This window comes from Zophobas morio, unplaced genomic scaffold (assembly GCF_036711695.1).
Source record: "Zophobas morio isolate AGI-343-1 ecotype UQ-CSIRO unplaced genomic scaffold, CSIRO_AGI_Zmor_V1 ptg000022l, whole genome shotgun sequence".
NCBI classification, from domain to species: Eukaryota; Metazoa; Arthropoda; class Insecta; order Coleoptera; family Tenebrionidae; genus Zophobas; species Zophobas morio.
The window spans coordinates 1,274,531-1,287,447 of NW_026972127.1; the positions used below are offsets into that span (position 1 = coordinate 1,274,531).

General features: G+C 30.6%; 1 protein-coding gene across 1 annotated transcript in view; it reads left to right on the top strand.

Annotated features, from left to right (window-relative positions):
- The window catches only part of LOC135133546 (protein Wnt-6-like), a 76,921-nt gene extending 64,498 nt beyond the window's left edge, over positions 1–12,423 (top strand). The window contains exons 3-4 of the mRNA XM_064061997.1: positions 4,824–5,128; positions 11,877–12,423. Coding sequence (XP_063918067.1) covers positions 4,824–5,128; positions 11,877–12,338 — 767 coding nt within the window. The 3' untranslated portion in view covers positions 12,339–12,423. The remainder of the gene's footprint in view (positions 1–4,823; positions 5,129–11,876) is intronic.
- The last annotated feature ends 494 nt before the right edge of the window (positions 12,424–12,917 follow it).

Genomic DNA, 12,917 nt, shown 5'->3' on the forward strand with positions numbered 1-12,917 from the left:
AAGATTGAAAATGGCTTTTAGAAGTCGAAATTTTTAAAAAATATTCTATAGATAATTTTCGAAGAAGCTCAAAAAAGGGCGAAATTTTCATAAAAGATGAGTACTGAAAAATTGAGCTTTTGGAGAAAAACGTGAACTTTTGAAAAGCTTGTCCAAAAATTCGGAAAAAAATCTAGAATACAAATCTCGATGTAGTGATTCGACAAATATAGCATGTTTATAATTCCGGAGCATGATTTTCAAAATATTCGCTTTGGAACTATTTTTTTTTAATCCCAAATATTGTTAGAAGTCAACGGGCGATTCTGGAAAAATGGAAGGAGTTTTTGAAGAAATGAGGTTGAACATGACTTGTAGACGTCAAAGTCTAGGTAATTTTCCAAGGAGATAAAAAAAATTGAAATTTTCTTAAGAGATGAGAGCTGAAAAATTGAACTTTTGGAAAAATTGTTTAAAAATACACAAAAAGTGTTGGAATAAGATTCGAAATTTATAGAGAGTTTATGATCTCGGAAAAATTATCAATATTTTCTGAAGAAGGGGAATTGAAAATTTGAGATTTTGAAAAAATTTTCCAAAAATTCAGAAAAAAATCTGGGATATAGATCTCGACGTGGTGATTCGAAAAATATATCATGATTATAGTCCCGAAGCACGATTTTCGAAATATTCGTTTTGAAATCATTATTTTTTTTAATCAGAAATATTGCCATATTATCGTCATTGGACGATTTTGGAAAAATGGAAATAGTTTTCGAAAAAATGAAGCGTCTGGAAGTTGAAATCTAGAAAAAATATTCTTCAGGTGATTTTCGAAAATCACAAAAAGTCCAAATTTTCTTAGTCTTTATAGTCTTGGAACCAAAATTTTTGAAACATTTAGATTTACAAAAAATCTCTACGTAATTTTCGAAGGTGGTCGAAAAAATGTCGATAATGTCACAAGAGAAGAGCAACGCAACTGAAAATAGCTTTTGGAGATCGAAATCTTGAAAAAAAATTCTTTAGGTAATTTTCGAAGGGGTCGAAAAAGGTTGAAATTTTTACAAGTAGGACAATTGAAAAATTGTGCTTTTGGAAAAGTTGTTCAAAAATTCAGAAAAAATTTAGCGAAACAAATCTCGATGTAGTGATTCGAAAAATATAACCTGTTTCTGGTCCTGGAGCAAAATTTTCGAAATATTCGTTTTAGAAATATTTTTTTTTAATTCCCAAATATTACCCTTTTTCATTGGGCGATTCTAGAAAAATGGGAAAAGTTCTCGGAGAAATACAACTCAAAATAGCATTTGGAGATCGAAATTTTGAAAAAAATTCTTTAGATTATTTTCTAAGGAGATCGACAAAAGTCGAGATTTTCATTACGGAAGATTACTGCAAAATTGAGCTTTTGGAAATATTGTTTAAGAATGCACAAACAATTCTGGAATGTAATTCGAAATTTCTAGAGAATTTATTGTCTCGGGGCAAAATTTTAGAAATATCTAAATCTACAAAAAAATCTTTAGGTAACTTTCGAAGGGGTCGAAAAAACGTCGAAATTTTTAGAAGTACCTAGTAATGAAATATTGAGCTTTTGAAAGAGTTGTCAAAAAATTCGGAAAAAATTCGGGGATATAGATCTCGATGTAGTGTTTCGAAAAATATAACCTGTTTATGATCCCGGAACAAAATTTTCGAAATATTCGTGTTGGAAATATTTTTTTATTCCCAAATTAATATTACCATATTTCATTGGGCGATTGTGGACAAATGTAAGGAGTTTTCAGAGAAATGCAGTCGAAGATAACTTTTGGAGACAGAAATGTAAAAAAAAATTCTTTAGGTTATCTTCGAAGGAGATCGATAAAATTCGAGATTTTCATTACTGAAGAAATGAGCTTTTGGAAATATTGTTTAAAAATACACAAACAATTGTGGAATATGATCCGAAATTTCTAGAGAGTTTACGGTTTCGGAGCAAGATTTTTGAAATATTCACTTTGTAACTTTTTTTTAAATTCAAATATTGCCATAATTCATTGGGCGATTATGGAAAAATGGAGGGAGTTTTCGAAGAAATGAGACTGAAAATAGCTTCCGGAGGTCTAAAACTACAAAATAAATTTTTTAGGTAATTTTCGAAGAAGATCGAAAAAAGCCGAAATTTTCATAAGTGAGGAGTTCTGAAAAGTTGAGATTTTGGAAAAGTTCACTAAAAATACACAAAATCTTTGGAATATGATTCAAAATTTCTAAAGAGTTTGTGATTTCGCAGCAAAATTTTAGAACTATCTAAATCTACAAAAAAATCTCTAGCCAATTTTTGAAGGAGTCGAAAAATGGCCGAAATTTTCACATGGAGGAGTTTTGAAAACTTGAGCTTTTGAAAAATTTGTCCAAAAATTCTGGAAAATTCTGGGATATAGATCTCGATGTAGTGATTCGAAAACCTGTAGTATGTTTATGGTTCAGGAACAAGATTTTTGAAATATTCACTTTGAAACTATTTTTTTATAAATCCCAAATATTGCCACAATTCGTTGGCCGACTACATGAAAGTGGAAGGAATTTTTGTAAGAAATGAGACTGAAAATAGCTTCAGAATGACGAAATCTAGAAAAACTATTTTTAAGGTAATAGAACAAAAAAAAACAAAATTTTCATAAGTGAGGAGTACTGAACAAAAACTGACATTTCGGAAAAGTTGATTGAACATAAACAAAAAATTTTGGAATATGATTCGAAATTTCTACAGAGCGTTTATGATCTCGGAGCAAAATTTTAGAAATATCCAAATCTACAAAAAAAGCTGTAAAATTTTTACAACAAAGAGAACTGAAAAATTGAACTTTTGAAGAAGTTTGTCAAAAATTCAGAAAAAATTCAGGGATGTAGATTTCGATGCACTGATTCGAAAAATCTAGCATATTTATCGTCCCGGTGCAAGAGTTTCAAAATATTCGTTATGGAACTCTTTTTTTTTTTAATCCCAAATATTTCTATATTTCATGGGGCGGTTCTGGAAAAATGGAATGTGTTTTCGAAGAGATAAGAATGGAAATAACTTATGGAAGTCGAAATCTGAAAAAATATTCTTTAGGTAATTTTCAAAGGAGAACAGAAAATGTCCTAAGTTTTATAAAAATAGGAGTACCGAAAAATTGAACTTTTCAAATAGTTGTCTAAAAATGCACAAAAATTTCTTGAATATAATTCGAAATTTCTATTCTGTGTATGGTTTGGGAGTAAAATTTCAGAAATATTTAAAATCTGGAAAAAAATCTCTAGGTAATTTTCGAACGTGGTCGAAGAAAAGTCGATATTTTCACAAGAAGCTGTGAAAAATTGAACTTTTGAAAAAGTTGTCCAAAAATTGATAACAAAATTTTGGATGTAGTGATTCTAAAAATATACTCTATTTATGGCGCCCTAGCAAAATTTTCTAAATATTAATTTTGAACCTAAGTGTTTTTTGTTAAATCCCAAATATTGCCATAATTTATTATGCGAGTCTGGAAAAATGGACACAGTTTTCAAAGAAATGAAAGTGAAAATAGCTTTTGAAAGTCGAAATCGAGAAAGATATTCTTTAGGTAATTTTCAAAAGAGATCAATAAAGCCGCAATTTTCATTAGGGAGGACTACTGAAAAATGAGCTTTTAATTGTTCAAAAATACACAAACAATTCTTGAATGTGACTCAAAATTTCTAGAGAGTTTATGGTCTGGGAGCAAAATTTTAGAAATATTCAAATCTACAAAAAAAACTTTAGGTAATTTTGAAAGGAGTCGAAAAAATGTCGAAATTTTTACAAGAGAATTGAAAGATTGAACTTTTGAAAAAGTTTGCCAAAAATTCAGGGATGTAGATCTCGATGCGCTGATTCGAAAAGTATAGCATATTTATCCCAATTATTTCTATATTTCATTGGGCGATTCTAGAAAAATGGAAGCCGTTTTCGAAGAAATAAGATTGAAAATAACTTCTGCAGGTCGAACTCTTAGAAAAAATATTCGTTAGGTAATTTTCAAAGGAGAACAGAAACATTCGTAATTTTTATAAAATAGGAGGACTGAAAAATTGAACTTTTCAAATAGTTATATAAAAATGCACAAAAAATTCTGGGATATAATTGGAAATTTCTATTGTGTGTATGGTTTGGGAGTAAAATTTCAGAAATATTCTAAATTTGGAAAAAAATCTTTAGGTAACTTCCGGTGTGTGGTCAAAAAATGTCGAAATTTACATAAGGTGTACACAAAATTTGACCTTTTGAAAAAGTTGTCAAAAATTACAGGGTAAGTATTTAAAAAAAATTAGTTAAAATTCCAACACCACATACACAGAAATACACCGTACACTCGCCTTATAATAAACGGTGTTTGGCGTATCAGTGCCAGTGGAACATCCTGTCCGCAAACCGGTACGAAAAACCTCGAGCTATCCAGCAAGTGCTTTATTAGTACAAATATGCACCTGAGCAGGTGTTATCTAAATGATCGATCTAAGTGGATTTATTAGCGCGAAGCTTGATCCATCACACGATTCAGGTCTCATCAATCGCACTTATATCTCAGTGTCTTAATCAGATTCCTGCAGTGATACCACCAGCCAGGGTAATTGTCATTCACGGTCTCTCTACCCCGATAGCGATCTCCGCATAACTCGCTCGCTCATGGTAAATCACATTTGCAATTACTATTATCCTCGGCGAGAAACGACAAGAACTGGCGCACAACTGATAAAAATCGACGCGATGTCGCATCAGAGTATCGTCGAGCTGCTTTTTGTCGACGATTTTGTTCGCAGCGTTTGAACTAATGGGGTGATTTTTTTTGCAGATACGAGGGAGACGGGGTTCGTCAACGCCGTGCTGGCGGCGGGGGTGACCTACCAGGTGACCAGAGCGTGCACCACGGGGGAGCTGTTGGGGTGCTCGTGTGACAAGAAGATGAAGAACAAGAAGAACAAGAAGAGACTGAAAATGGCTTCGATGCCGGAGGGGGAGTGGGAGTGGGAGGGCTGTGCGGGTGAGAATGTGGATTTTGGGTTAAAGAAATCAAAAGACTTTTTAGATACGCGGTATAGGAAGAGGAGTGATATGAAGACTTTAGTCAAACTTCATAATTATGTGGCGGGGAGGCTGGTGAGTGTTTTTAAGACTTTTGTGTTAGTTGTTGTAGAAAACGTGTATCATTTTAGAAATTGCTAGTTTTAATTCGAGTTCTAAAAATTAAGATTTGATGCCTGTTTGTCAAATAGCTTGCTTAAATGGAGTAAAATTTGATGCTTAAGGAAAAAATTAAGTTATTTATTCCATTTTTTTCGGTGAAAAGTTCAAAATAAATCGTTTTCTCAGGGTAAATAAAAAAGTAACTTTTCTTTCAAATTATCTGGCAGTTAAGACTGATTTTTGGTTCAAACTCGGGCATTTTAACCAAACATTTGTTATTCTATTTCGTTTCATTTTCTTCCACTACTTCTAATGCTTTTTTGTCACTCGCAAAACCTAGTCTAACTTTTTTCTTTTAGTTTTTTCTACTTATATATTGATAGCATAGCATATATAGATCTTCCATATATACGATAAATACCCAGTGGGAAAGGCCGGTATTAAAAGATTCCCTGATTCTCTTTTTTCTCCCTTGAGCATATTTTATTAATATTTGTTAACATCCTCTCTTTGCCTACTAAATAACATATGGAAATTCACCTTTCCCTTTACGCTATATGTTATTTTTTTATTCTTTATTGATATAGCTCCTCAGTTTTTTTTTCGTTTTGATGTCTCTCGATCTTTTCTTTTCTTCATGTTCCTTGTTTTCATTGTTTCTCCATACATTTTCGTCTAAAGTTTTTTTGAAATTCTCGACAATCTTTCTTTGCAATTTTACCTTTTCTTTCTTTTTTTTTTGGTCAGTTTCATGATTAACTTTTTAATTGTGTTGCATTTATACGCTAAAAAATATTCCTATTTTATTTTGCTTTTTATGACACCTTTTTTATGTTTTCTTTACTTCTTTTTCTTTCTTGCACGTTTTTTATCTGTCTGCTTTCTATGATAATTTTCTTTAGAATTCTTTTAACGTTTTTCTTTGCAAATTCTCTTCTCGTTTCTTTTTTGTGTTTTAACTTCTGTTGTTTTTGTATTTACCATATTAATCTCCATCAACTTTTCACTGGAATATGGTCTGATATTGATTCTTCTTCCTCTTTGAGTGTATTTATTTTTTTTACATTCTTTCTTTGCCTACTATCATATGAGAATTTAATTTCTTCTTCTCTATGTATTCTCTCTTTTTTCATTCTTCATTGACATATCTCTAGTTTTTTCTCTGTTTTGATATCTCTCAATACTTTCTCTTCTTCATGTTCCTTGTTTTCTATGTTTCTCCATACATTTTCGTATAAAGTTCTTTTGGAGTTCTCCACAATCTTTCCTTCCAATTTTGCTTTTTCCTTCTTTTTTTTTAGTCAATTTCATGGTTAACTTTGTAATCGTGTTACATTTATACTCCAAAAAAATATTTCTAATTTATTTTTTATGACACATGTTTTATGTTTTTTTAGTTCTTTTTTTGTTGCAATCTTCTTATCTGCTTTCAATGATAATTTTCTTCAAAATTCTTTTATCGTTTTTCTTTGCAAATGCTCTTATCGTTTCTTCTTTGTGTTTTAACTTCTGTTGTTTTTGTATTTATCATATTAATCTCCATCAACTTTTCACTAAAATGTAGTCTGATGTTGATTCTTCTTCGTCTTTGCGTGTATTTATTAACTTTTTTTTACATTCTTTCTTTGCCTACTATCATAAGGGAATTTAATTTCTTCTTCTCAATGTATTCTCTCTTTTTTCATTCTTTATTGACATATCTCTAGTTTTTTCTCTGTTTTGATATTTCTCAATACTTTCTCTTCTTTATGTTCCTTGTTTTCTATGTTCTCCATTCATTTTCGTATAAAGTTCTCTTGGAGTTCTCCACAATCTTTCCTTCCAGTTTTGCTATTTCCTTCCTTTTTTTTGGTCAATTTCATGGTTAACTTTTTAATCGTGTTACATTTATACTCCAAAAAAATATTTCTAATTTATTTTTTATGACAAATTATTTATGTTTTCTTTAGTTCTTTTTTTGTTGCAATCTTCTTATCTGTCTGCGTTCTATGATAATTATCTTCAAAATTCTTTTATCGTTTTTCTTTGCAAATGCTCTTCTCGTTTCTTCTTTGTGTTTTAACTTCTGTTGTTTTTGTATTTATCATATTAATCTCCATCAACTTTTCACTAGAATGTAGTCTGATGTTGATTCTTCTTCGTCTTTGAGTGTATTTATTAACTTTTTTTTTACATTCTTTCTTTGCCTACTATCATAAGGGAATTTAATTTCCTCTTCTCTATGTATTCTCTCTTTTTTCATTCTTTATTGACATATCTCTAGTTTTTCTCTGTTTTGATATTTCTCAATACTTTCTCTTCTTTATGTTCCTTGTTTTCTATGTTTCTCCATACATTTTCGTATAAGGTTCTTTTGGAGTTCTCCACAATCTTTCCTTCCAGTTTTGCTTTTTACTTCCTTTTTTTGGTCAATTTCATCGTTAACTTTTTAATTGTGTTACATTTATACTCCAAAAAAATATTTCTAATTTATTTTTTATGACAAATTATTTATGTTTTCTTTAGTATTTTTTTATTTGTTACAATCTTCTTTTCTGTCTGCATTCTATGATAATTTTCTTCAAAATTCTTTTATAGTTTTTCTTTGCAAATGCTCTTCTCGTTTCTTCTTTGTGTTTTAACTTCTGTTGTTTTTGTATTTATCATATTAATCTCCATCAACTTTTCACTAGAATGTAGTCTGATGTTGATTCTTCTTCGTCTTTGAGTGTATTTATTAACTTTTTTTTTACATTCTTTCTTTGTCTACTATCATAAGGGACTTTAATTTCCTCTTCTCTATGTATTCTCTCTTTTTTCATTTTTTATTGACATATCTCTAGTTTTTTCTCTGTTTTGATGTTTCTCAATACCTTCTCTTCTTTATATTCCTTGTTTTCTATGTTTCTCCATACATTTTCGTATAAGGTTCTTTTGGAGTTCTCCACAATCTTTCCTTCCAGTTTTGCTTTTTTCTTCCTTTTTTTGGTCAATTTCATCGTTAACTTTTTAATTGTGTTACATTTATACTCCAAAAAAATATTTCTAATTTATTTTTTATGACAAATTATTTATGTTTTCTTTAGTTCTTTTTTTGTTGCAATCTTCTTATCTGTCTGCTTTCTATGATAATTATCTTCAAAATTCTTTTATAGTTTTTCTTTGCAAATGCTCTTCTCGTTTCTTCTTTGTGTTTTAACTTCTGTTGTTTTTGTATTTATCATATTAATCTCCATCAACTTTTCACTAGAATGTAGTCTGATGTTGATTCCTCTTCGTCTTTGAGTGTATTTATTAACTTTTTTTTACATTCTTTCTTTGCCTACTATCATAAGGGAATTTAATTTCTTCTTCTCTATGTATTCTCTCTTTTTTCATTCTTTATTGCCATATCTCTAGATTTTTCTCTGTTTTGATATTTCTCAATACTTTCTCTTCTTTATGTTCCTTGTTTTCTATGTTTCTCTATACATTTTCGTATAAGGTTCTTTTGGAGTTCTCCACAATCTTTCCTTCCAGTTTTGCTATTTCCTTCCTTTTTTTTTTTGGTCAATTTCATGGTTAACTTTTTAATCGTGTTACATTTATACTCCAAAAAGATATTTCTAATTTATTTTTTATGACAAATTATTTATGTTTTCTTTAGTTCTTTTTTTGTTGCAATCTTCTTATCTGTCTGCGTTCTATGATAATTTTCTTCAAAATTCTTTTATCGTTTTTCTTTGCAAATGCTTTTCTCGTTTCTTCTTTGTGTTTTAACTTCTGTTGTTTTTGTATTTATCATATTAATCTCCATCAACTTTTCACTAGAATGTAGTCTGATGTTGATTCTTCTTCGTCTTTGAGTGTATTTATTAACTTTTTTCTTACATTCTTTCTTTGCCTACTATCATAAGGGAATTTAATTTCCTCTTCTCTATGTATTCTCTCTTTTTTCATTCTTTATTGACATATCTCTAGTTTTTCTCTGTTTTGATATTTCTCAATACTTTCTCTTCTTTATGTTCCTTGTTTTCTATGTTTCTCCATACATTTTCGTATAAGGTTCTTTTGGAGTTCTCCACAATCTTTCCTTCCAGTTTTGCTTTTTCCTTCCTTTTTTTGGTCAATTTCATCGTTAACTTTTTAATTGTGTTACATTTATACTCCAAAAAAATATTTCTAATTTATTTTTTATGACAAATTATTTATGTTTTCTTTAGTATTTTTTTATTTGTTACAATCTTCTTTTCTGTCTGCATTCTATGATAATTTTCTTCAAAATTCTTTTATAGTTTTTCTTTGCAAATGCTCTTCTCGTTTCTTCTTTGTGTTTTAACTTCTGTTGTTTTTGTATTTATCATATTAATCTCCATCAACTTTTCACTAGAATATATTCTGATGTTGATTCTTCTTCGTCTTTGAGTGTATTTATTAACATTTTTTTACATTCTTTCTTTGCCTACTATCATATGAGAATTTAATTTCTTCTTCTCTGTTATTTTCTTTTTTTCATTCTTTATTGACATATCTCTAGTTTTTTCTCTGTTTTGATATCTCTCAATACTTTCTCTTCTTTATGTTCCTTGTTTTCTATGTTTCTCCATTCATTTTCGTATAAAGTTCTTTTGGAGTTCTCCACAATCTTTCCTTCCAGTTTTGCTTTTTCCTTCCTTTTTTTTGGTCAATTTCATGGTTAACTTTTTAATCGTGTTACATTTATACTCCAAAAAAATATTTCTAATTTATTTTTTATGACAAATTATTTATGTTTTCTTTAGTTCTTTTTTTTGTTGCAATCTTCTCATCTGTCTGCTTTCTATGATAATTTTCTTCAAAATTCTTTTATCCTTTTTCTTTGCAAATGTTCTTCTCGTTTCTTCTTTGTGTTTTAACTTCTGTTGTCTTTGTATTTATCATATTAATCTCCACAACTTTTCACTAGAATGTAGTCTGATGTTGATTCTTCTTCGTCTTTGAGTGTACTTATTAACTTTCTTTACATTCTTTCTTTGCCTACTGTCATAAGGGAATTTAATTTCTTCTTCTCTATGTATTCTCTCTTTTTTCATTCCTTATTGACATATCTCTAGTTTTTTCTGTATTTTGATATCTCTCAATACTTTCTCTTCTTTATGTTCCTTGTTTACTATGTTTCTCCATACATTTTCGTATAAAGTTCTTTTGAAATTCTCGACAATCTTTCCTTCCAGTTTTGCTATTTTCTTTCTTTTTTGGGCAATTTCCTTGTTAACTTTTTAATTGTGTTCTATTTGTACTTTTTCAAAAATTTCTCGTTATATTTTATCTGTTGTGTTTTCTTTTAATTATTTTTTTGTCACACCTCTTTTTTCTATCTTCTTCTTTTTACTTTGTGTATTAACTACTGCTACTTTATTTTGTATATCAATCACGAATTCAGCCTTCACTGGAATATGGCCTGCTAATGATTCTTCTTCTTCTTCTTTATCGTTTTTATTAACATTTGTTTGTATTCTTTTTTTAGGTACCTCTTCTATAGAAAGTCAGTTTCTACTTTCCCACTTTATTTTCTCTTTTTTCAGCAATTTTCTATTTAACTATTGAATTTTGTTCCACTTATATATAACTCAAAAAAAATACTATTTTTTTAAACACAGTGATTTACGTTTTTCTTTGGTTATTTTTTTTTGTTATCTCTTGTTTTCTGTCTTCTTTTTTAACTAGATTTTTGTTAATTGTTTTGTCATTTTTCTTTGCAAATTTTCTTCTCATTTATTCTTTGTTATTTTAACTTCTTTTATTTTCTTATTTTTCTGTATTAACCTTCAATTCGGCTTCGACTGGAAGGCAGTTCGATGTTGACACCTTTGGCTTTTTGAACCTATTTTCACTCTTGTTTTTGGCCCGCTAACAAGTGGAAATTCACCTTCTCTATATTTCTGCCAGTTTCCTTATTTTCTGTCATTCACTATTGAAATAATTCTCCATTTGTTCCCTGTTTAAATGACTCTCATTTTTTTTCTTCTTGTTGTTTCTTTCTTTTCTTGTTTTTTTACGTACTTTCATCTAAAACTGTTTTGTGGACCTCGCTAGTCCTCTCCGTTTAATTTTCCTATTTTCTATTTTCATAACATTTTTCGTTTAACTTTATTCCACATACCTCGAATAATATTTTTAATTTCTTTTTTTTATCATTTTTTTCTTTTTCTGCTTCATCTTTTTTGTGACATTTCTTTTTGTTTATCTTCTTTCGAAGCTAGTTTTCTTCTGAATTCTTCTCGTTTCTTCTTTGTCTTTAATTTCTTATAGTTTCTTATGTTTCTATATTGACCTTCAATTCGATTTCGATTCAAAATAAATGCGATGTTGGCACCTTTCCCTCTTTTATTTTTTAGGGTGTTTTGTCTTTTCGTTATTTTGTTTTAAATTTTACTACTTTCCTCTTTTGTTCATTCAACTGCTAGATGAATTGATTATGATAATCTTCTGGTACTTTGAAAGCATTTATTTATTTATTTATTCCGTTTTGAATTTATTTTCTTCTCTTTTTCCCCATAAGTTTGTTCCCTCTTCTTTTATTCGCCTTTTAATATTTGTAGTAGTATATTCTTTTTCTTGAAATTTTGCATGAAAATCCCCACTTGGTCCTATATCTTTTTTCTACCTTTAGAAAAAAAACTAGCGTTCTACATGCTTTCAAACTTGGTTTTTACTGCTTTCAATACTCATAAATCGAAATCTGATATTTTGAAAATTCCTGGACAACTTTTCTTTCTTCCAGGCCATCAAGAACCACATGCGCACCGAGTGTAAGTGCCACGGCCTCTCCGGCTCGTGCACCCTCAAGACGTGCTGGCGCAAGATGCCGTCGTTCCGCGACGTGGGCAACCGCCTCAAGGAGCGCTTCGACGGCGCCGCCAAGGTGATCGCCGGCAACGACGGCCAGAGCTTCATGCCCGAGGACGCGTCGATCAAGCCGCCCAGTAAGATGGACCTCGTCTACTCCGAGGAGTCGCCGCCCTTCTGTCTGCCCAACAGCACGCTGGGCTCGTTCGGCACGCAGGGGCGCGCCTGCGTGGACACCTCGCTCGCCGAGGAGGGCTGCAGCATCCTGTGCTGCGGCCGCGGCTACACCAGCCACCAGGTCACCGAGGAGAAGAACTGCAGGTGCAAGTTCCTGTGGTGCTGTGAGGTGAAGTGCGAGAAGTGCAACGAGACGAGGACTGTCAGTACTTGTTCGTGAGGGGCGAGGGTGATGTACAGACTTGGTGTATATACTTGTTGTTGTATATATTTTTGCAGATTAACGACAAATGCCTGTTTATTTATCGCAGTTTTGTTTACTAATAAAATTTGTAAATACTAGAGTTGTTTATGTGTGGGGGAAGGGGGGGACGGAAGGAGGGGGCTTGGGGTTTGAGGTAAGTTTTTGGAAGAAAAACAACGTCGAGGGAAATAAGCATCCATCGATTATCCAGTCTTTTTTCGATTTTACAATTTTTTGTTTCCTTAATTTTCCCATTTGAAATTTTTCGATTACTAATTTATAATTTCCAGATATTTTATTTTCTATTTCCCGGTCTTCAATTTTTTGAATTTTCAATTTATCATTTCTTCAATTATTCGTTTCTTCAATTTTTCGTTCCTTCAGTTTTTCGTTTCTTTAATTTTTCATTTCTTCAATTTTTCAATGGACGTTTTCGATTTTACAAGTTTTCGCTCTTATAATTTTTCGATGTTTTAATTTTTGTTTTTTTCAATCCTTTGTTTCTTTAATTTTTCGATTTGCCCTTTTTCGATTTCACTACAATTTTTTGTTTTC